The sequence below is a fragment of the Ixodes scapularis genome, unplaced genomic scaffold (assembly GCF_016920785.2).
Source record: "Ixodes scapularis isolate PalLabHiFi unplaced genomic scaffold, ASM1692078v2 PGA_scaffold9__187_contigs__length_104089568, whole genome shotgun sequence".
Taxonomy (NCBI): Eukaryota; Metazoa; Arthropoda; class Arachnida; order Ixodida; family Ixodidae; genus Ixodes; species Ixodes scapularis.
Window position 1 is genome coordinate 93428232 of NW_024609884.1, and position 22065 is coordinate 93450296.

The 22065-nt window shown below is 43.7% G+C and overlaps 1 protein-coding gene across 1 annotated transcript; it reads right to left on the minus strand.

Annotated features, from left to right (window-relative positions):
• Positions 1-420: 420 nt before the first annotated feature.
• Positions 421-1688, minus strand: LOC115316586. Its single transcript, XM_029975986.4, has one exon. The coding sequence runs from the start codon at positions 1595-1597 to the stop codon at positions 1001-1003; it is 597 nt and encodes a 198-aa protein (XP_029831846.3). The 5' UTR covers positions 1598-1688; the 3' UTR covers positions 421-1000.
• Positions 1689-22065: the final 20377 nt, after the last annotated feature.

Consider the following 22065-nt stretch of genomic DNA (forward strand, 5'->3'; position numbering starts at 1 on the left):
CTCAAGATTGTGACGTCACAATTGTTTTTGGCGCAAAATTTAAATAATTTTCGCCGGTGGCGCGAAATTTAAAGTTTTTCAGATGTTCTACACGCCTGCTACCGTCCTTCAAGCCTTGCTTCACGCGTAATAGCCAACCTTGTTTGTATCAATCATTCCCATGTAATCCCCCTTCCAGAAGAACCAGTTTTTTATCAGTTCTGGGAACCACCAATAAGTTACTATCTTCTTTAACTAAGCAGTGTGTTACAGCACGCCTATGAAGGCGTACTTATTATTGTAACAACGGCTTGTTCGCCAAGAAAGGCAAAAAAGGCACAAGTTTGGTTTACGCAATTTATTATATACAAACTTACAACACCACAACTGAACACTTGAAGATAGATATAGCGTTAAAAACGAAGTGAAAAAGGTCTGGACAACTCTATGCGCGCATTTAATACTCTCAACAGGAGGCACGTTCACGCATTTATCTTGCACTGTTCACGTTGAGAGCTCGTAACTAGATTTAACTATATCAATCACAAGTGGAAGTGCGGGCAAGGTCGGAGCTATGCCTGTCTTTTGCATTTGAATGTCCATATGAATTAATGCTTCAAGAGATTGAAAATTGAGAAGTTTCGTTATAGCATATGCGCTCGCCACAAGCATATTGTGCTCCACAGCTTGGCTGTCTATGTGAGCGTTAGGACGCAGGAAACTGCCACAAAATGACAGGAAAGAAAGCATTAGAAAAAGGATAATAATTCGCTCTGTGGCAAATTGTTAGCACCATACTCACTCACTGATTTACCTTTCATCGCAGTTTGATATACTTTTGTATACCTCACACAACCAAACACTAATCCAGGTTTACGTTTCAAGTCGGCACACTGCACAAGAAAACATCGAGGTCAACACTTGTTCTCACACACTCCTCAATAATGCACAGGGTGATCGTTGAATGCAACACGTAAAACAAACTAAAGGGACTTCCTGTGGGCATAACGCAAGCGGTGTCTCATCTGCACAGCCTCTGGACTTGTTGCTTGGTTTTGCGTCTCACAGCTGCATTAAGGAGCTCAGTATTCTTTTTACGGGCGAACCAATGAAGCCCCACCCTTGCAAACAAAGCAAATAAATCGTCATAGACATCCTCACTGCAGAGAGTCAGCAGCTTTTCGACATTCTCATGAAGAGTGATGCACAACGCCTTCCCAACGCCTTCTTTTAAAACAAGACTGTCAATTGACGCCACAAAAACCTTCTCACAAGCTTGAACGAAAGAAACAAAGCAAGGTGAAGGGACCGAGAGGCTTCCAAAGTCTCCTTCAGCCGTTCCTTTCACACTCAAATACAACAACACTTGGCTGTCATCAGAAAAAGTGGCATTCTTGATTTGCAATTCACATTGCTGAGTCACGTTTTGACATGTATGATATTTGACAAACCTTGTTACAAGCCATCCAGCAAAGTAAACAATGTTGTTAAGTGATAATAAAGAGGGATAACTACAGGATGTGAGGTCAGCTGCACATTGTGGAAGTGAGCTTGCGAGGCTAAGAGAAGCTGAGGGAGCTGAGAGACCAACCGGAAGAGCCGCTAGAAGAGTTGCCATGTCCTCTTCGCAGTTGCTCTTGTCAGACAGTTTAAACAAGTTGCTAACTAGGAGATGCCTAAAGGCTGCCTGAAACTGCCGGCAAGAGGAATTGGCGTTCGCACCCAACTTTGACCTTATTACGGAGAATGTGTTTTCGCGTGCATCTTGGTTGAGATGGCGAGTCAGAGGGTATCTGAAACCATACTCAGATGTCAGGTGCTCATAAATCAGCATAATAGACCGAATGGTCAAGGAGAAACCGCGAATGTAAGCAGGCTGCGTGGGCACCCAAGAGCGGTAGGGCTTTCGAACATAAGAAGGCATTTTCAGAAACTCCTTGTGAACAGAGCCTTCGTGCATTGCAGACACATATGCACTTTTCCCGCGTTTCTGTGAGCTGTTCAAGCTATCAAAAAGACGATCCATTTTTTCAATAAACCGGGCCGTGTGGATAGCTTAAACTGGCAGTTGCTGGAAAGTTACCATGGCAAACATTGCAGCAGCACAGTGATTACTGAATATTTGCGCTGCTAGTTTCACTGACATCTTGGAGGCAAAAGTCAAATTAAAATGCTTCTCACTGAGCCTTGGCATGGATCGGATTTCAAGTTGTTTGTCTTTTTCGTAGGCTTCCCTGAGGAAAGAGCTTCTCAACGTGTGGTCCCCAACTTGAAAATTGTACTTGAAGAACATATTTCGTAAGCACTTCAGCAGATGTGGAACATCAAATAGAAAAAAAAGTGGCTTCTCATTCACAGTTACGTAGCTCCCTAGCAAAAATAACGGTTTGAAATCAGTCCGGAAAGTAAAATCCGGACTAAGATCAAACCGGAGTCACACCGGAGAGGCGGCTTCCGGTTCGCACAAACCGTGAATTTTCAAATCCGGTTCAAAGTCAAATTGGAGGAATTCCGGAGAGGCGAATTCCGGTTCGCTCATACCGTGATTTTCCTAATCCGGTTCAAAGTCCAATTGGAGCAATTCCGGACAGGCTAATTCCGGTTCGCTCTAACCGTGAATTTCCTAATCCGGTTCGAAGTCAAATTGGAGGAATTCCGGACAGACAGATTCCAGTTCGCACAAACCGTGATTTTCCCAATCCGCTTCAAAGTCAAATTGGAGGAATTCCAGACAGTCAAATTCCGGTTCACACAAACCGTGATTTTCCTAATTGGTTCGAACAAACCGTGATTTTTGGAGTCCGGTTCAAAGTACAATTGAAGGAATTCCAGACACACAATATGCGGTTCGAACAAACCATTCCTTGTCAAATTCGGTTAAAAAACAAATTGGACAGAGTCTAGACTGAAAATATCCGCTTTGCACAAACCATACTTTGCCATATCTTGTTCCAAAGGAAATCGGATCAGCCGCCTGATGCCGAAAACTTTCAAGCGTATGGTTGAAATATCAAGTTGCAAACAATCCATCCCGATACCGTACGTACGGGCTGCTGCGTCGATCAAAGCTCAGACCGCAGAAGACAGCCAGCTGATATGCGGCGCCAAAAAGGCGACATCACGGCGATTTTTGTGCAAGTCATCGCCATCTGATTCCATCTATCATTTTTATGCACTCTGCAATACTTGTTCATTATTATGCTCAAACTACGTTTTGTTATTTTTTAATTATTTTTTAAATAATTGCTTGATAACTGTCAAATAACCTTTTTGATATAATTTTCTCCACATAAAAACAAACAAAAACACGAACTAATTCGATGCCACAGCTAGATGTACACACAATCGAAAAGTGTCATTTCAGTATCTTTGACAGCTTTCCTGCGGTCTCCTTGTTTATACCTGCATGCTGAACATTCTATTATGGTGCACATGCAGGCAATTTCAGGGGCTTTTATCAATATAGGTACGCAAAGCAGGGATTTAAGCCGTAACCGAAACCGAAAACCATTTAGGAACGAAAATTTTCAGCAACCGTAACAGGAAGAAAATTGTTATTTGAAATTTAAAAAAAAAACAAAAAAAAAAAAACGTAACCGTAAGCGTAACCGTAAAGTATTTACCGGTAACTGGTTTTAACCAATATTAGCCGAAAAATAAAAGAAAAAAAATTTCTCAGGTATGACTTGGAGGACGGATCTTGAAATATTGTGGCAATTTGACAGAGTTACTTTCAGCGAGTGGTGCATCTGGTAATACAATTTCCGTTCAATCTAACTTTAGGATTAAGGATACTTGGTTGGAATCAGTAGTCGTGTTTATAATAAAAAAAGTCTATTTCTATATCTATCACACTCCTACATCGCTACATGTGTCAGTACGTGTCGCCTTCAGTGTAATAACTAATAAGTTAGAATTCTCAGATGTCCATCCAATTCGGTTCTATCAAAACCACCAATGTTCCTGACATGCAGTAGCCAGTATGAAGAAACGAGGTAAATTGACTGTCATGCAGAGCTGGCGGAAAAGAAAACCTGGTATTCATTTAGTCTGAAACGTCGCTAGTGACGATTTTGAGACAACACAGAAAGAAAAAACAATGTGACAGGTTTGACATTGGCGTTAAGTGTATGTTTCATATTAACCGTGATCCAGAATTTATCTGAACAGAAAACAATCACAAAAATTAAAATTATTTTGTGAAGTGAAAGCTAATATATCCTTTGATGGCCAGTATTTACATGGAAGTTCAGTGACTGGCCGGCATCGGCGCTTTTGTGATCAAGCTGGCGAGCCCCGTCATGGAAGATCCGTTTACTGACCGGCATCGTTTTATTTTTTTTCGCCTTTTTCACTATGAAGTCAAGTCATTGAGATTCTGACAAACTGTGACAATTCATGGATAGCGAGTGGAAATGTTTGCGTTGATCAATCCTTCCTAAATGACTGCCGACGCTAGGGTATTTTATCCCCGCATGGCAAGGCTGACGTGTTTTATCGCGAAAACGCAAGGAAAAACAATACGGTGACGAAAATTAGCTGCAGAGGATTTGAGAATATGACCGCCCACGCCACGAAAAATAAATTTTACAACGCCGAACATTACTTTTTTCAGGAAGCTAGTTTAATTTGATGTACTATACTTAAGGTCCGGTGGTATACACGCAGGTGTTTGGCCCTGATAAAAACTAAAAACGGTATAACGGAGCCTAAAAATGAAGAAAAAAAAAAAAACGTGGCATGATTGAGCACGCGCTTTGAGTTACAAAAAAAATAATAAACATTACTTTCCAGAGACTAGAAAAGTAAGAGATGTGTTTATTGCTTATGACGCTACGAAATTGAGTGCGAAAATATGCTATTTCAGACAGGAATCAACTGCTTTCTGTGGTAGTTACGATTATCTAACAGAAATATTTCGAATGTTCCCATAGCCAAACTATATCTGTCGCTTTGATAACTTATGTTATACGACATAGCGTTCCAGAGGAACGCGAATATAAAAACTTCTTTTTTTAACGCAAAAAAGCGAGAATTACCACGGCATTGTGAATGTTCACACTGCCGGGTTTGTGAATGTGACCCCTTGACGCTACGAAAAATAATTGCTACAACGTTGAACGATGCCATTTCTGAAAGCTAGTTTAATTATCCGTGCTGCACTTGAATCTCAGGAATAAAAACGTGTCTAGGCCTAATAAAAAAGTAAAACTGCGGAGCGCAACCTGTATAAATAAAACCTGGCGGCACGCGGGGGATAGCACTGATCTACGAGAACAAATTAAATACTACTTTCTGGAAGTCAGAATATTAAGAGATGTGCTTAATACGTAGCGCGCTATGAGCTCAGCTAAATTACTGCCTTAAAATGACGGTATTTTTGATTCGACAGTGGGTGAAGATGGCCGCTTTCAGACAAACTTCAGCTGCATTACTGTGGCAGTTTTACCACTTACACATTTTCCCATTTTGCTCGCAATATGCTCATTATTATTACATTTCTTTCTTCTTTGAAAGGACTTGTACTGTTTGCCTACGGTTATGAACTATCCCGGCAAAACAAGAGGGCCACGGTTTGTGCTTTGCAACGATTAAAACTTAGGCTCGCACTTTTTGTTTTCATCTTCTCCGTGATTATTACCCTAAAGAACGTTGCCGACGACTGCAAAAACATAGAAAATATTTAAAATAATAAAATCTAATACAGAAAGGTGAGAAAAAAATATTTAAAAATATAAAAGCTAATACAAGAAGGATGAGAAAAAAAATATTTTAAATAATAAAAACTAATACAAAAAGGCGAGAAAAAGATATTAGAAATAATAAAAACTAACACAAGTAGGCGAGAAAAAAATATTTAAAGTAATAAAAACTAATACAAAAGGTAAAAAAATGTTGAATAATAATAAAAACTAATACAAAAAAAAAAAAAACAAACGAGTGTTTCCGGGATTCGAACCAACGTCCGCACGCTTTACATGATTGCGCGTTAGCGCACTAGGCTAAAGTCACCCAGTTATCCCAATGTATTTTCTGGAAGGATACATGTCTGCTGAATTCATTTCAAAACCGTTGTACACTTAGTTTCGTATTTAATATTTTGCTACGTGTTCAGGACTTATTCATAATATTATGGCAATACTGACGTCTACAATTATTTATTATTGCTGTGCCTTTTATGAGTTTTATAATGCGGTTTGCTTATCCTTTTATTTGAAATGTTTTGAAGATACGAAAACAATCTCATCGAATCAACAGCCTATGTTTCGCACGGTTTGCCGGCCGTATCGGCTGTGTGCGTTTGAATGCCTGCGTTCACGACCGGATAACGGTTAAATTTCCCGACTAGTCGTGATGCGTGGAGTTTGCCTTAGTTTCAAACGTGTCCGAAAAAGACGGAAGCGACTGTGAGAAGTGGAACTTCGTCAAATCGGCTCAACAGCCAAGATCATGGCACGGAAACCGAAGTAAGTTTGTTTCTTTGTTCGTTATAGCCGATTCACACGACGGACTGATCCGCGGACGGATTGATCACGTGATGACATATCCGCAGTTCATCCGTCTCCCAAGCGCATCCACACGAGGGAGACGACGAGCAGACGCCAGCGAGGACGGACCGATCCAGCTCGCCACCCCACAGTGCCGCGAAACTCCAACATCGCACCGTGGCACCGTTGTCCAAGAGAGAAATCGACGTTTGCTACCGCGATTGAGAATCGTACGCTGCTGTTACGCACAGATCGAGACAAAACACCGGGGCAGGCTTCGCACCAAGCGCCACTAACTTTACTAGCCCAAAGCATGACAGTGATACAGGCATGGTCCTGCTCGAGAAAGCCTCGGCGTAGACGCGACGAAGTTCTGGGCTCGTGGAGGTACGTTTGGAGATGCCTTCACGCACTCCGCGCTCGTGCACAACACTCAAGCACACCACATTCGCCACTTACAAGAGAGGTCTTGCTCGGTGAAATCCTGATCGGACGTGCAAGAATTACCGCGGCGTGCTAGACAAATTTTGACGGGAGCTTCTTGACACGGACCCGGAGGAGTACCGAAACCTGCGTCGCGTCAGCCAGAAAAGTTTCTGGAGTTTCTTTCACTCGTGGAACCAAGATTCGCGCGTCAAAATGAACCAACCACGCACAAAACACAACGATGCGCCATTTTGTTTTGAACGCCCAGAAGCAAAAAACCAAGAAAACAATGTACCGTTGCTAGACTAAACGCTTTCCAAGTCAATCTGCCGCCAAACGTCCGCGAGTGAAAAAGGCGCTCGACTTTATCAGTCCGCGTCTCCGCGGACGAGGCGCGGATCGCAGGAATCGGTGACGTGCCGGTCACGTGGTACACGGTCCGCGGACGAAAATCGCGATTTGGTCCGTCGTGTGAATCGGGTATTAGGGCTAGCTTATTTCCTGCGTTCAGAAAGCTTGTTATTGTCTGTAGATCGGTTGCTTTTACCAGTATTATTAATTGTGCGCGAATGGTGTTATGCGAGGCTGTTTTTTTTTTCTTTTTTTCCCGATGCAGAGACTACTCGCTCAAGGTTCATCAGTAGCGGCGGAACTCTTTGGGAGACGGGGGGTGCGGGGGGGGGGGGTCAAAGCGGATGGGGGAGGATTGCCTCCCCAAAGGCCTCCCTCTGCCGTATTGTTTACTGGTAAACTAGATTGTCTGGAAGCGTGCGGTGCGGTGCCCCTCCATCGCCGACGCCATTGCATGCGGAGAGCTGGACCCGACAAAAAGCAGCGATTGATTGATCGAGCAAGCCCGTAGCTTCCACCGCCCAGTCGTCTCCAAACGATTTCATTTTCGAGATTCGTAATCAGAAAAAGAATTGCCAAAAATTGGTGCCGCAATGAATTCACCCCATGGTTATTAATGCATAGCATACCACTTCCGATCGCAAAAATTTGTGCCCGCGAAATAATTTTTGACGCCGGCACTTATTCCTCGCGAAATGTCGAGCTCTAAATATCATTTGCTGTACACGTGTTTTGTATGATCCAACGTACGTGCAACGAATTTCACAGCTCCAGAAACACTCAGGCTGCTTTAAATGGTGAAGCATTTATTCTTTTCCTACTGCTGTTTTTAGAGGCTATCAAGTATTAATTACAAGCTTCTAGGGAAATTTACAAGCATGTCCTGAATTAAGGTAGTGTCTCGCCATTTTTTGGTATCTATATTTTTTTCAGTATAAGTATATAGTGTTAGACATACCTCACCAAATCCCTGTTTTTTCGTTGGGTATTGCCTTAAGCGAATGGTGCAAGTTGCAATTGTTTTTAGTTGTTGCATGATTGTAGTAAGGCGGTGAGCTGGTACTAATGGAACATCTTGAAAAATAGTTCGCAAAAAAATCAAGGAGACAGGGAAAGTAACACATAGACCTCATGCAAGCGCAAACTGAACTCGCATAAATCAGAGAAGGGAGAAATATAAATGCGGAAGGGCTCGAGCACAGGCCCAAGTGGAACGCGCTGATTTACCTGTTAACAAGAACCAACCCCCCCAAAAAAACGTAGATTTTTATGTTAGTGAAGGTAACAGATACATGGCTAGTACATAAAGAGAGCTCAATCTCTCTCTCAAATCTACGATTGATTGTCACATACCTATGCACTGTTTACACTACTCGTGTATGTCATCCTTAGGAAAAACGTCAATAATTAGCAGATACTATAAAAACATAGAAGATAATTATTTTAGGCCTTTCTTATTCGTAGTATGGGGCAACCAATGGTGTCCGCACATACGTCGGTTACCTGAGCTGCCGAGGAAATTGTTTTTACAGTATTATGCATATGGGTGAATTAGCACGGCCCACTTGGACCTGTTCGAACTTTTGTTAAAGCTCCTAACGCATTCTTTTTTTTTTCTAATGTATGTGTGTTGGGAGTCTGCACTCGTATGTAGTGTATGTATTCCTAGCCTTTATTCCTTGTATTTTGGGTACTATTTTTCAACATGTTCAATCAGAATGAACTCACTACTTTACTACATGGAAAGGCTGTGGCTAGTTCTAGAGTGTCTGTAAAACAATCTACCTGACATCTTTGCCTCACATCCCGGTTCCTGAAGCTCACATTCTCCGAGTAAAGCCTTTCTGATTTCTCTCATCCTCTTATTTTCTTTTGTGTAATATCAATCGAGTTGCGAATGTACACCAGTCTGCGTCCTACGTGTTTCTGTATATTTGTCCTTGTCTTTTTGTGCACTTTTTCAACTTGGTCCATGATATTTTTTTATCATATATTCTAATCTGTGTTTTCATCTTTGTACTTACTGCAGCCTTTCCCAATTAGATGTTGGCATTCACTTTCGCCATCCTAATGTGAGTGACCTGAGACGACACAAAATGACAGTCTCCCCTGCTGAAGTCCTGGCTTCATGAAAGACTGCCAAGGCTGTTCATGGTAAGGTTAGCAATATAATAGCAACTTATTGCTGCTAGGATTGTTTTTGACACAGACTGCATTTATGGGCTGGCCTTTGGCAATTCTGTTGCCACTCACGTGGAATGAAAGCCTTTAGGGAAACTGCGCATTTCATTCATAAGCGGAAGGCTGAGTTTACAACAGAAGTGCATTGCGTTGCCTTGCGTTGGGGGTCGGTGGCCGACTGGGCAAGCGCACACCATTTGGAGCACGTGGAACGAAAGCTTGCGCTGCAGAATCCTGGGTTCAGTCCGAACCCCTGCCCATTTCGATCTAGAAAGCATCGTACTGGCATGCGTATCACTACTGCGTGGTGCAGGTTGTAGATTCCAGGCTAGCAGTCATACTGCACTGGCTGAATTGCTCACCTACAGCGAGCAACTCATCGCAACTTTGAAATGGCTCACCAACTACACGCTGTAAAAATATCCACAGAACCCCAACAGAAGTGCGTCACTAATTGCATCCAGTATTGCTGTGTTGTATCTGTATTTTGTATTTGTTTATTTAGTGTTCCCAATAATGGCTGAAACCTTCCCATTGGTGCGCTTGTTAGTAGCAACACACAAACACAAACAAACGGCGAGAGTGGTGAACACCACCACTTTTACCGCTCGCCGCCGCGCCCATTGGTTTTCGGGGAAGTTTGCAGTGTTAGTCCTTGTGGTGTTGGTCCTTGTGGCACATGGACACAACCAGGGCACTGTACCTACAACTCAACACTTGCAAGACTTGCGTGAATACACCCTGTAGGTGCTCGCACTTTCTGAGTCATTTTAATGTTGCAGATATGATAGAATGGATGCTTGGGCGAGTTGATGAACCATATTCTATGGTGACAGCGCAGAAAAACATTCGCACACCACATACTCAGGAAGACAAGCACACGCGCTGAACTTACAACTCTCGTGTATTCGACTACTTCGTTCTTCTCTTCAACGTCTAGATTGACTTTTCAGAGTGTGATAAGGAGAATAGCACAAAGTACAAGGAAAGAAGCAAAGAACAGAGGAAAAACAAAAATAGGAAGATCTTACAAGTCATCCCCCTCCCTCACTGCTATCCTTAAGATAGAAATTGGAGCTTTTTGGTCGACAACACAATAGAAGGACTACTTACACACTTGTTCTTCAGATGCTCTATTCTTTGCGCTTCCATTATTTCTCATGGCAATGGGTCTCGACTCTTAACTATTACGGAACAATTATCAAAATGTGCTGCACAACCACAATCCGGAGACTGGGTTCCCAAATGTCCAGCGGCGATTCGGTGGGTGTTATAAAAATGCTCCTTTAAACGATCATTTAAACACCTGCCAGTCTGGTCTACATAAGTAGTGTGGTAAGACGTATGTAGGCCAGACTGGCAGGTGTTTGAATGATCGTTTAAGGGAACATTTTTATAATAACCACCGAGTCATCGCTCAGCATTTGGGAGTCTGCTGTCAAGATTGTGGTTGCATAGCACATTTTGAAAATTGTTCCATAATAGATATGATTTCAGACCAATTGACAAGAGAAATAATGAAAGCACAAAGAATAGAGCATCTGAAGGACAAGTGTGTAAGTAGTCCTTCTATAGCGTTGTCGACCAAAGAGCTTCAATTTCTATCTAAACAATAGCTGTAGAGAGAATGATGATGTGTAAGGGTTTTCTTTCTTCTTTTGTCTTGTCTTTCGCTTTTTCCCTTGTATTTTGTGCTATTTCTTCTGCTTATCACGTTCTGGAAAGTCTATCCAGACGTTGAAGAGAAGAATGAAGTAGTCGAATACACAATAGCTATAAGTTTAGCGCGTGTGCTTGTCTTTCTGAGTATCTGTTGTGTGATTGTTTCCCTGCACTGTCACCGTAGAATATACAAAAATGAATAATGCCATTGGCATATTTGTCATGCCGAAGCCTGTCACACTTGTTCCGAACTTTTATCTCCACGAGATCACAATATTATCGTTTCTGTTGTAGTGACACTGCAGACTCTATACTTGTTTTGCTTCAGTCTTTGTAAGGGGGACGCTGTAGTCCGATTCTACACATCTATGGTGTACTTGACAGCACCATATTTGCAGAGCTAGTCTTTGGTTTTTGTAGTTCCATCGAAATACATTTCAGCTTTTAAGTTATTTGTTATTTGGCATGTACATCTACAAGCTTATCTAGATTGAAGGCAGCAAATATTTTGCTAGCAGTCATGGTCCGCGTTTGAAGTATATTGCGTTAACATAATTGACCCAACCTCTGATTTTTATTTGTCAGTGCCTCTAGCGAATTGTGCATGCTAGGATTGCTTTTGTTTGTTTGTTTCACATAATCTACGGCACATTTTTCACCTTTCTACTCAGTGCAGCCCTCGCCGAACAGAAGCTAGCATCGACCAAGCCGAGGTTCAGTCCATGGCAGTGTGCAAAAGTTGTTGATGGGTAAGCTGCCTTATATATACAGCTGTGTAAGAGCAGCTTGTCTTGGGTGACAATTTGAAATGCATTTTTATGTTCTAGAAAGTGAAATTTGCATGGGCATACTTGCAATGTGGAACCTTACCAAGCCTGTTCTGAACTTTCATCCTCTTGAGATTTCAATACACCCGTTTGTGCTGCACACACACTGGCTACTTCGGCCAGACAGAGACTTGATCCATATGAAGGTAAACAGGCAAGTATCAACGGCTCAGTTCCGTGTGTGGTGACGTTCTCTCCTTATCAGACGACTTACCACACTTGGTTCGCAAGGCATTTGAAAAGGAGGGCAAGTCAGCTGCTGGATGATGCTCCCAGTACTGAGCAGTCGACGATTGCTTGTTCACCTTTGTATAGATCACGACTGTGCTTCAAGCTCGGCAAGTGTGACACTTATCTGATTCAGCCTAGCAGTGGTGTGCTGAGCGGTATGTTTAGAGCTAGTTGATTTGTCTATTGACAGTGGCTGTGCGGTATAAAACAGACCCAATTGGGAACTTTAATGCAATCTTTTGTACTCCCATTGATGTTATGATTATGATTACACAACGTTTTATGGTGCAAAAAAAAATGTGATGTAATCGTTTTTTGAGACTGCGTGTGCAATCTCCAAGCTTGTGTTTGTACGTTCTGTGCGGTGAAATGCCCTGTATAAGCAAAATTAGAGAATCCTTGAGCTATATGCTGCAAGGAGTGAAAACAGCAGTCCGCCCGCATTCTCCCCCTTCTGTATACTGTGCAAATGAGGACGGACGCGCACTTTGGATGCTTTGCACTTAAAGGCCCCACATAAAGCACACTGCTTAATACGCATCAATTATTGTGAAGTGTTTGCGGATTTGGCTTTTAAATGTCATGCACATAGGAAGCACAATGGTGCTGTAAAGTATGCCGAAATCGTAATGGTGCACTTTAAGGTTTTGCAGGGTATGTTCTGCAAAATGCGGAACAAATTGTTTGTGTCAAAACTTTACATCGCCCAAAAAAGGTCTTGTGTGGTCCTAGGCCAGGGGTTTATTTAGAAAAATTATTACAAAACAATGTAGCTAATAATGTGTATATCTGCAGATTATTGTTTTTTTTTTTCTTCCAATTACAGCATACACGGAGGGTATCTCCAAGGAGAAGGGGTGGGATTATGTAGAGAAGCTAGTGCTTTTCTCTATGGGTACAAAGCTGTCCGAAATAAAGTCGGAATGGAAAAAGCACCACCAAGTTCCGCCTGGTCCTGAGCAGCCACAATAATGAACACAAAATTCAGAAAAATAGTAATATGAAGGACCTAGGCAGGCAGCCACACGTTTTGAGTTCGCAATGACATTTGATTATGATCACAAATATTCCTGCACTGCTCAAAGTCGCATAGTTTACACACCATATTGGTTATGGTTAGCGCAGCAGGAATATTTTTTTATCAGGCTTAAACGTCATTTTTAATTGAACAAATGTGGCTTTCTGTGTAAGTCCTTTGTGTTTTTACTCTTTTTTTATTTGTGTGTTCGTTATTTCATTTTTTTCTTATGATTTAGTCCGGGTTTCTGTTACTTCTGTGTTCATTATTTATTCATTTTTTTCTTTTATTAAGTTTTAGTTAAAAATATGATGCCCTCGTCATTTTCCAGTCCGGGAAACGGTGGTGACCTCGTCGTGTGCAAGGAGCAGTAATGAACTTTTCATCTTGTATTGCTCCCGGCGAACAATGGTGTCTGTGCGTGTGTGTGTGTGTGACGTGTTGGTCACAAGGGGTGATTTCGGGACTGAACGGAAAAACAAGGCCAGCGAGGAGCGACTGGGGGACTTTGAACATCGCACGGTGCAAGGAAGGACTTCAACGACGAGGCTAGCAAGCAAGCCCATGTCAAAACTGCTGTGCTCGACCGGAGAGTTGAATCAGAACTTTACCCTGTGAGTAAGGATCAACGACTTTGGAACTTTCGTATAGTTTACAGCTTAATTGTCGCCTTCCTTTTGTTTTATTTTAATAGGAGTCTGTGTGCTATTACATTTTTAGTTTATTTTAATGGTTGTTCGTGTGATATTACTATTATTTTTTCTTGAACGGCGGAAGTGCTTGTTTGGAATTTTGGCGCTTCTATGTATAAAACTTTTTTTGCAAACCATATCTGTCTGCTCCCTCGACAACCAATCCCGCCAAAGGGCTGCGACTTTCAGACGTCGAATGATATGTTACAATGTTTGCTAACTAGCGATCGCCTGCATTTGATTTTTGTAGCATACATATTTGTCGGAATTACAAATTTCGAACCAGGCCACTAAAGATTGGTCAGTGGCCTATTCTGCCGATGTATCTACGTAAACACACGTTTGGCAGTGTGGGATAGCAGTAAAATGTATATTTTGTGGATATTCATAGAAATGCATTATATGATCCCATGTCTGGACCTGAAAGTGTGGTACCTGCCCCATGGCAATAATTTTAATGTGATGCTAGAAGGAGCATCACATGAAAATTGCTTTGTATGAGGTGGGTACCCTATTTGCCAGGCCCAAACACGGGATCATATAAAGCAGTCTATATATGGTATATAAGGAATTGGGCAGATATGGCTATATCTATCCATATACGGCCTGATTATGCATATGTGGTCATATCTGCCCCAGTCCTTGTATATCAATATCTGTATTTTCATTATAAGTCTAGATATGCCATTTTTGTAAGGGATGGCTTGTAGCATCAGCTGCAGTACATCGGAAGGTGAAATAGTAGGTGTGTCACTCTATTAAACTACTTCTATTATATTCAGGTGTTCCCTGATACGGTTTAATATACGGTTAGACCCACTCCGGTGAAGCTCTACGGATTGGCCAGATACGGTTCAGCTTCCGCTTCGACTAATTACGGTTGGGTTTCCGGACTGGGTATTTACGGTTCATTTACGGTTTCTAGAAATCCGGTTTGCTCAGGGGCCCATATGACGGATTAAAATTCCGGATTCATTCCGGTTTATTTTTAAACCGTTTTTTTTGGTAGGGAGGGCTTCTTAGGGGTAACAAGGCCATTAAAAAGAGCAACATTTTGATTGCCTTGGTCACATACGACAGCTACTGGCTCCAGGCCGGCTTTCACAAGCAAATTGTGGCACTGGAAAAGAAGGTCACGCAAGATGTTGGCAGGTGTTCCCCCATGAGCAAAAAAATAGCCAAGTGGCTGCTTCCATGGCGTGCGAATGCCTTTAGCCATAAACACAAGAGCTTTGTTTGCAAGGTTATGGCCTCTTCCAGTGTTACTTTCTTCGAGCCCTTCAAACCTGTCCACAGAGGGGTTGTACGAGAGCTCTTTCGTGACGTGCATCTCGTCAAAGACAATAATACATGGTTTGTCTTCTGGTGAAAAAGAAGCTGCACGTCTTTTGACTAGTTCGAAAACTTCTGGGTAAAAACCAACCCTCAGGGGAACACACTGAAGCCAAAGTTGTATCGACCTAACGGATGGGAGCCTCAACAATTGCCTACAGTACCGGAAAACCCTTAGGGCTGTGAAAGTTCAAGCCCAAGGCAAAGGTTTTTTTCTGGCTGGACCGCCGCCTGCCGAACCTGCTTGCATTGGTCATCTTCAGCTGAGCTTCCACAAGGGCAGCAACGGCTGGAGACACAAGGCTACGTACACTTTCAACTATCTCAGTGACAGTCAGCATATGTCGCCGTCGCTGCAGTCGTTGCTGGAGTCTCTTGTTATGTTTCCGAAGCTGTCGAAGTCTGGCCCTCAACACGTCCATCTTCCCCTTGCCTTCGGTGCGGGTGGCACAGGACCCTGCAAGGGGAAAGCAAAAGCAATTATGAAACATTTCGAGAAATAATGAAATTAACCATGTGCCTCCACTGTAGAAGATGTAGAAGTACATGTAAACTTTGTGCATCATGACGGACACCTACGTTGGTGAGGAACCGCAGAAGTCGAAGACACCGACGCATCATAATCGGTAGGGAAGGTTCAGGCGCCCACACATCGTTCCCTCCAGACGGCGGGCCATGTCCATCCATCGCGCCTTGTATCGCGTATGTGTGATCCACTACAAGAAACAAAGCAAAGGAAACAAAGTGACAGAGTGGTTGCAAAAATCTGAACTAGCTATGACTGGTCAAGTACTACGCAACAAAGTAATCTTCAAAGACTGTCCTAAACAACGCACACTATGAAAACTTACCATGAACTCTGGTTGGAGGGCTAGTCTTCGTGCCAGAGGTCAGAGCCATGAGACTGCTCCCCACATCTGCAAAGCAATGACGAGGCAATTAAAAAATCTGTCAAAAACATCAGTCATTTTATTGTTTCAGGAAATTCCTGCGGCATGTGACAAGCTGTAGCCCGTTGCAACCTAAGAACGAAGGGCGAGGGTAGGACGGGCCGGGGAGGAGGAAGCAGACGGAACGCTGGAGAAGAGAGAGGAAAACCTCCTTCTCTGTTTAGCGTTCCGTCTGCTTCCTCCTCCCCGGCCCGTCTTACCCTCGCCCTTCGTTCTTAGGTTGCACCGGACTATAGATTAAAAACATGGTCATACATGTTTTACATGTTTCTCAAGGATGGCTACGACACGGGGCCGAAATATATATGAAACAAGGCCTGCAACACTTCTCCGCTAATATGGAATTGCTTTTACCTTGTTCCGTAGTGCGGTGCGTGTGACACCGTGATGATGTGGGCCCATCGGTGCTACTGCTGCTGACCAGTGTGGGCTAGCCCTCGCTAGTCAATTGGCTAGGGCTGCTGCACTGGACGGCATCTCCGGCACCTATGCAAAGTTAAACACACACGTTATGTACACTGAAACAGTTCCCTGCATCTGCATGTGAAATAATTTCTGAATAAGCTTACCAGTAATAATGAAAACAATATTTCGTGCTCACCTTCAGTGATCAAATATGCTGGCACTGCATCACGACGCAGCCTTCCTCGGTAAAGAAATGCAGAGGGTTTGAAGTGCCTGGAGCATACCGCCCGTTCCCGCAGCTGCTGTGGTGTCTTGTTCTGTAGGCTTGTGTTCCGGCAGAACTCAACCCAGACCCTCCGTCTGAATGTGAAGCAATGTATTACTTTGAATACCCTGGGCTAAAGTGGACATTTAAGAAAGAAACAAGATTACACAATAATGTTAGCGATAAACTAGTGACATCATTGTACTTGGTACCCGTCTGGGTCCAGCGAACGCCATGAGCGCGGAGCACACCTCTGTGCCCGTGAGTTTAGATAGGTTCACAACGCAGACGATTACATTACTAGATTTCCGAGCACGACATCCACAGCAAGTAGACCTGATAGTCGCCAGCATGTTAGAGGGACGACACCAAACACGTTACAAGCAGAAAGGACGTTTTAGTGTTCACACCATATTATAAAAGTTCGTTAAAACTGAAATGTTCAGTCATTGTTTCTTATTAGGTTCTTGGGGTCACGCAGCCGTTCAGCAGAGGTCAAGCAAAGCCGCCACTATTATCTAATATTAGTTTCGTCTCGCGCAGCTTGGAAGGGAGACTGGGCCCAAAAAAGCTCGATCAACGGGTGCCTATTACTAAATGAGCATGCATGAGTGCCCATAGAAGAGGTCAAGAGATTACCAGACATCACCGGACAACGGACATCAGGACATCACACATAGTTGCAGCGGACACAGCTGCTACAAGCTTCACCTTGCAGCGTCTACAGGAAAACGATGGAGTGTGATGCCAGCGGTGCAGTCATCACTTCGGCATCGCGCTACCGCGCAGTCCCTCTTTACATGGGGCGGGCGCATCGTCCCGACGAACAGACCCTTGAACGCGCCCGTCGGGCGCTCGACGACAAAAGCCGCAGAACGGCGCAATAGGATTCAACTAGTGCAAACCGTTCGTGGGAAAACTTAAGACCACGAAGTCGTTTTAAACGATTGCAAAATAAAAGTTCTACGGGAGCTATGTAGGCACACTGGCGAACGCAAACAATGCAAGCACGAGGCGTATCAGGACTGCGAACTTCTGCCGACGGCGAAACAGAGCGACGTTGTAGATGTCGCAACAAGTATGCACAACATAATACATATTGAACATAATCTGAAAAATTCACCACTCTAAACATGTTTAAACTAAGTTATTATTAATAAATGATACTTTGACTTAAAGTCAACTATATTAGACACCGAAAGTGTGTCTTTAATATTTTATCAGCTTAGTGTTTGGCGGCGCAAAACATAGTCGCGCTGCGGTAGCGCGGCCTCCAGGGTGATGACGCTGACGATTGGTTTTGGGCCGCTTTTTTGCTCCACTTTCGCGACCTATATGAATTGACCTTGGTAGCTCCACGGAACAGCATCAAATGTGTTCATGAAAAACTGAGCTTGGTAGTGCTCAGTCTTGTGCGTACGTTTAATCATTAAATAAGAGAAGCTAAAAAGACTTTCTCAGTGAGCGATAATTTTCTAAAAGTTGTTTCAATTCTGGTTGACAGCCTGTGCGACAGCTGTGGTACAGATGAACTGCGGGAGAAGCCTGCTCACAAAGAAGAAATGGTCTACAGAAAGGCCATGCCTGACGCGCTGTAATAATTGGCATCTGTCAGAAAGAAGCAACCATACGAGATACCTGAAAGCTTGGGGTAGAGATGATTTTTCGTCGTGTACAGTTTCTATTCATTTTTATTTCGTTTGCGCAAGCTCGGAACGCGAACAGTCGCCCGACGGGGGAAGCTTTTTTCTGCGGTCTCGATTGGTGTTAATGCAGAATGGATCAGTAACGTCAGCCTAATAGACCGCCACAAAACGGATGAGGTTCATTTGTCACATTTTTGGCGGTAAAGGTTGCACTTCGAAACTGCATTACGGGGTGTTTTCACGTTTGTATTAAAAAAAAAAAAAAATTAAGAGTGCTCCCGGAAAAAGTTGTTTTATTTCAAGTGATGCATATCGGGATTCGTTGCTCTTTTTTTAGTTTTTTAGTGACTGTCCTGATCTTTTGAAGCACAGTTGTGCTTAAAACACGTCGTAGCAACAACAGTTATAACCACCAAAATACATCGAGTAAAAAGTGCATTAAAACGTCCTCCGCCAAGCAGTGCAGAGGTCGTATTTGAAATAGACGAAGGGATAGACCGCTACAGAGCGAATGCTCAGAGATTCCAGCTTACGGAACACTTCGGCACGCTCTGTGTCTCGTGCCCTGCAATCTTACACATTTTAGCTGACGTGCAATGGGGTGGATATAAATTACGAGCTAAATCGCGAAACAAATCGTAAAATGCTATTTGTTCTGCCGCTCTGTCCGGCTCTGTCGACCTTCCTTTGCCATGCTTCTTTGTTATGGGAAGACAAAATACCTTTTTGCCCGTTATTGTGCTGTTATTATAGCTCCGTGGGCATACAATTGGTGAAGCCACTCATTGAAAACCATGAGTAAACATCCGGCTAAAAGTATTGTGCCAACCCGAAAATTTCCAAACGCCGGCCGTACATTGCGCATTGACGCGGTCAGAAAACTGAGGAGAACTGCAGGTACCAGAATGCACTGCTGCAGCGGTGGCGTCGCGCAACGCCTGGTGAGATCGGTCTATTGTCGTCTCGAACTAATTTCTGTAGAGGGGGTATTCACTCAGCTGGAAGCGATGCTTCAAGGGCAGAGAAATCACTTTTCAACCAACATGAATGCAGTAAAAGCCGCGACTTGCGGCACCTGTTAGGTGTACGAAGCTACGCCGTGGTGAGCTCGAAAACTTCTAGCGCTCATCCCAGCGCACCACTTAGGGGGCAATTTCTCTAGGAACAGTGGTATATTTAACCAGGCAAATGAAAGATAGCTCTTTTTTTTCGATTTTACCTACCTTAAAGGGGCCCTGCAAGGACTTTTTACTGTTTTTTAATTTGCACCGAACCTGAGCGCACTGAACGTAGTAACTTAGTGAAACTTTTCTTTTCGCGAAATTCGCTTCATTTTAAAAGTTATAGGCAATTTAGAATTTCAAAAATCAAGCAAAAAATAACCTCCTTCATGACGTCGTAGGTCCTGGCTTGAGTGGCCGTGAACTAGAGGAGGAATAGTGAGCTCATCGAGCGCTCACGGCCGCCGCACTCCGTGTCGACGGCGCCAGAGGGCGCCACTAAAGCATGATCTGGATAGGCTGTATGCAGCGGGCAGCCAAAGCGGCTTTCATTACGTTTGCTGCGCGATTAAACACTAATTTGGCATGACACTTCATTGGCCACAAACGACAGCAAACACGGGGTAAAGATCAGTTCAGAATGGGAGCCACTTCGCGCTGCCATACCGCGAAACGGCCAAACCGCAAGACAAAGTTTCTCGCCGAAGGCCTTCGGAACGCTCGGAGCCGGTCGGATCCTCCTGTCCATACGACTGCAGCGCCACCGCGTACATCCGGGATTTCTCCGTGTCGGTGCCTTATCCCACTACTCCTTTCTAGTATGCGCCGCCTTTGCCACCGCTTGGCGGCGCGTATGTTGACGGGTCATTTCTTGTTTCCGTACTTTATAAACTGCATTTCTTTCTTTTAGAGCGCAGCTCTTAGGGGCCCGTTTCCAGCCTGAGCGGCGTCGGCGTCGGCGTAACCGGGGGGAAGGGGTCCCGTGACCCCCCCGGAGGTCACGTGACCCCCCTCCGAGGGCACGTGACCCCCCCCCCCCCCGAGGTCACGTGACCCCCCCCCTCCCCCGAGATCACGTGACTACCCGCAGGTGATCTGACCCCCCTCAGTACCCTTCCCTACTCCTCCTCAAGAGCTGCGCTCCAATTCAGCGTTACAGGGATTTGTAAACGGCTTTCATTTTTTTTCATCTATAATAGTGAACAAAAACTACTTTTATAAATAATTGAAACGGTTCGCGCCACTTATATTTTGTATTTCGACCAAAAAGAAGTTTTTAGTGGCTCTGACCAGTAGTAAGCCCAGGACCAAAGACGTCACATTTTGCGCGCTTTCGGTACCGCAGATCGCCCTCGTCGGTGGAGGAGGTTTTCGTGTCGTCCGGTTAAAATATGGCGCACTGATATTTAGCTACTCTTTCCGTGTCCGCTGGCTTGCCCGAACCCCAAGAGACGTGGAAGCCGCATAAAAGGTAGACCCTTAAATATGATTGCAGGGCCCCTTTAATGCTACGTTAGCAGACTTGTACACGTTACTGAAAAATAGTAAGGAACTACATTTACAATTACTCAAGGCTAAAGTGTAATTTATTACAATTACAATTACTCCCATAAAAGTAAGTGACCGTTACCCCAAAAAGTAATCCGTTACCTTCGTGGCGTTACTTTCAAGAATAGTGTCTTCAATTAAAGAGGGTTATACAAATTCTTATTGTAGCAGCCTGTTCCATTTAATGACCTTGAGTATTTTGAGCAACAGCTGACTCTCGAAAGTCTCGTCAGACATTTTGCTTTATTTCTCACTCAATATGTCGACTGCTACGCTGAACACCCTCTGAACTGAGGCACTGTATGGGAGTGCCATATTGTGCCTCATAAATATTTATGCTCTGCATGGAGCTTTTTCACCGAATCTATAGAAGTACTATCTACCTCAAAGATAGGACAAAGCTTCGTCGTTGAAGCCGTTGCCTGATATTCGAGAGTTTTAGTAGATCGTTCCGATACCTCCGATACCCCCGATAACGGTACCCGATAACAATATGATGCATGCGCAAAGGCAGCGGCGGAGTATCGGATATCGTTATCGGATTCGTCTGCTAAAATGCTCCATTGTCGAAATCGCGAATCTGTAGAAGTCATCGTACATCTAGTCAAAACTAGATATATTGCCAGGCAATAGCAAAGCATAGTTGTAACAGTAAGGTGATAGTTAAATAATAAATAAGGTTTGGCTCGATTTCCTTCTTCCTTTGGTTCTGAACAGGTCGAGCCTCGGTTGAGACGTTGGTGAATAAAAAATTTTTCCAGTATATAAATAGAAGTAATCGAAAAAAAAGGGCCACTCATAACAAATAATTAGTAAGTCGGTTAAAACAAGAAAATCTAAACGCACATCTGCCGTGTGTACCTTTCTTGGTGCCGTTCAAAAACGTGCGGAGCACGAACCGACTGCAGTTTACTCCGGTGTTCTCAAGATAGACGTCCGCTGATGCCACGGGCAGCGAAGGGCAGAGCACTAAGTAAGCCGCGCTATGGCCCCACTCACGAGTTTCACTCTCTCCTCAAGCCCAGAATATCAAGTCTATATCAGCCACTATTATGTTTTATTT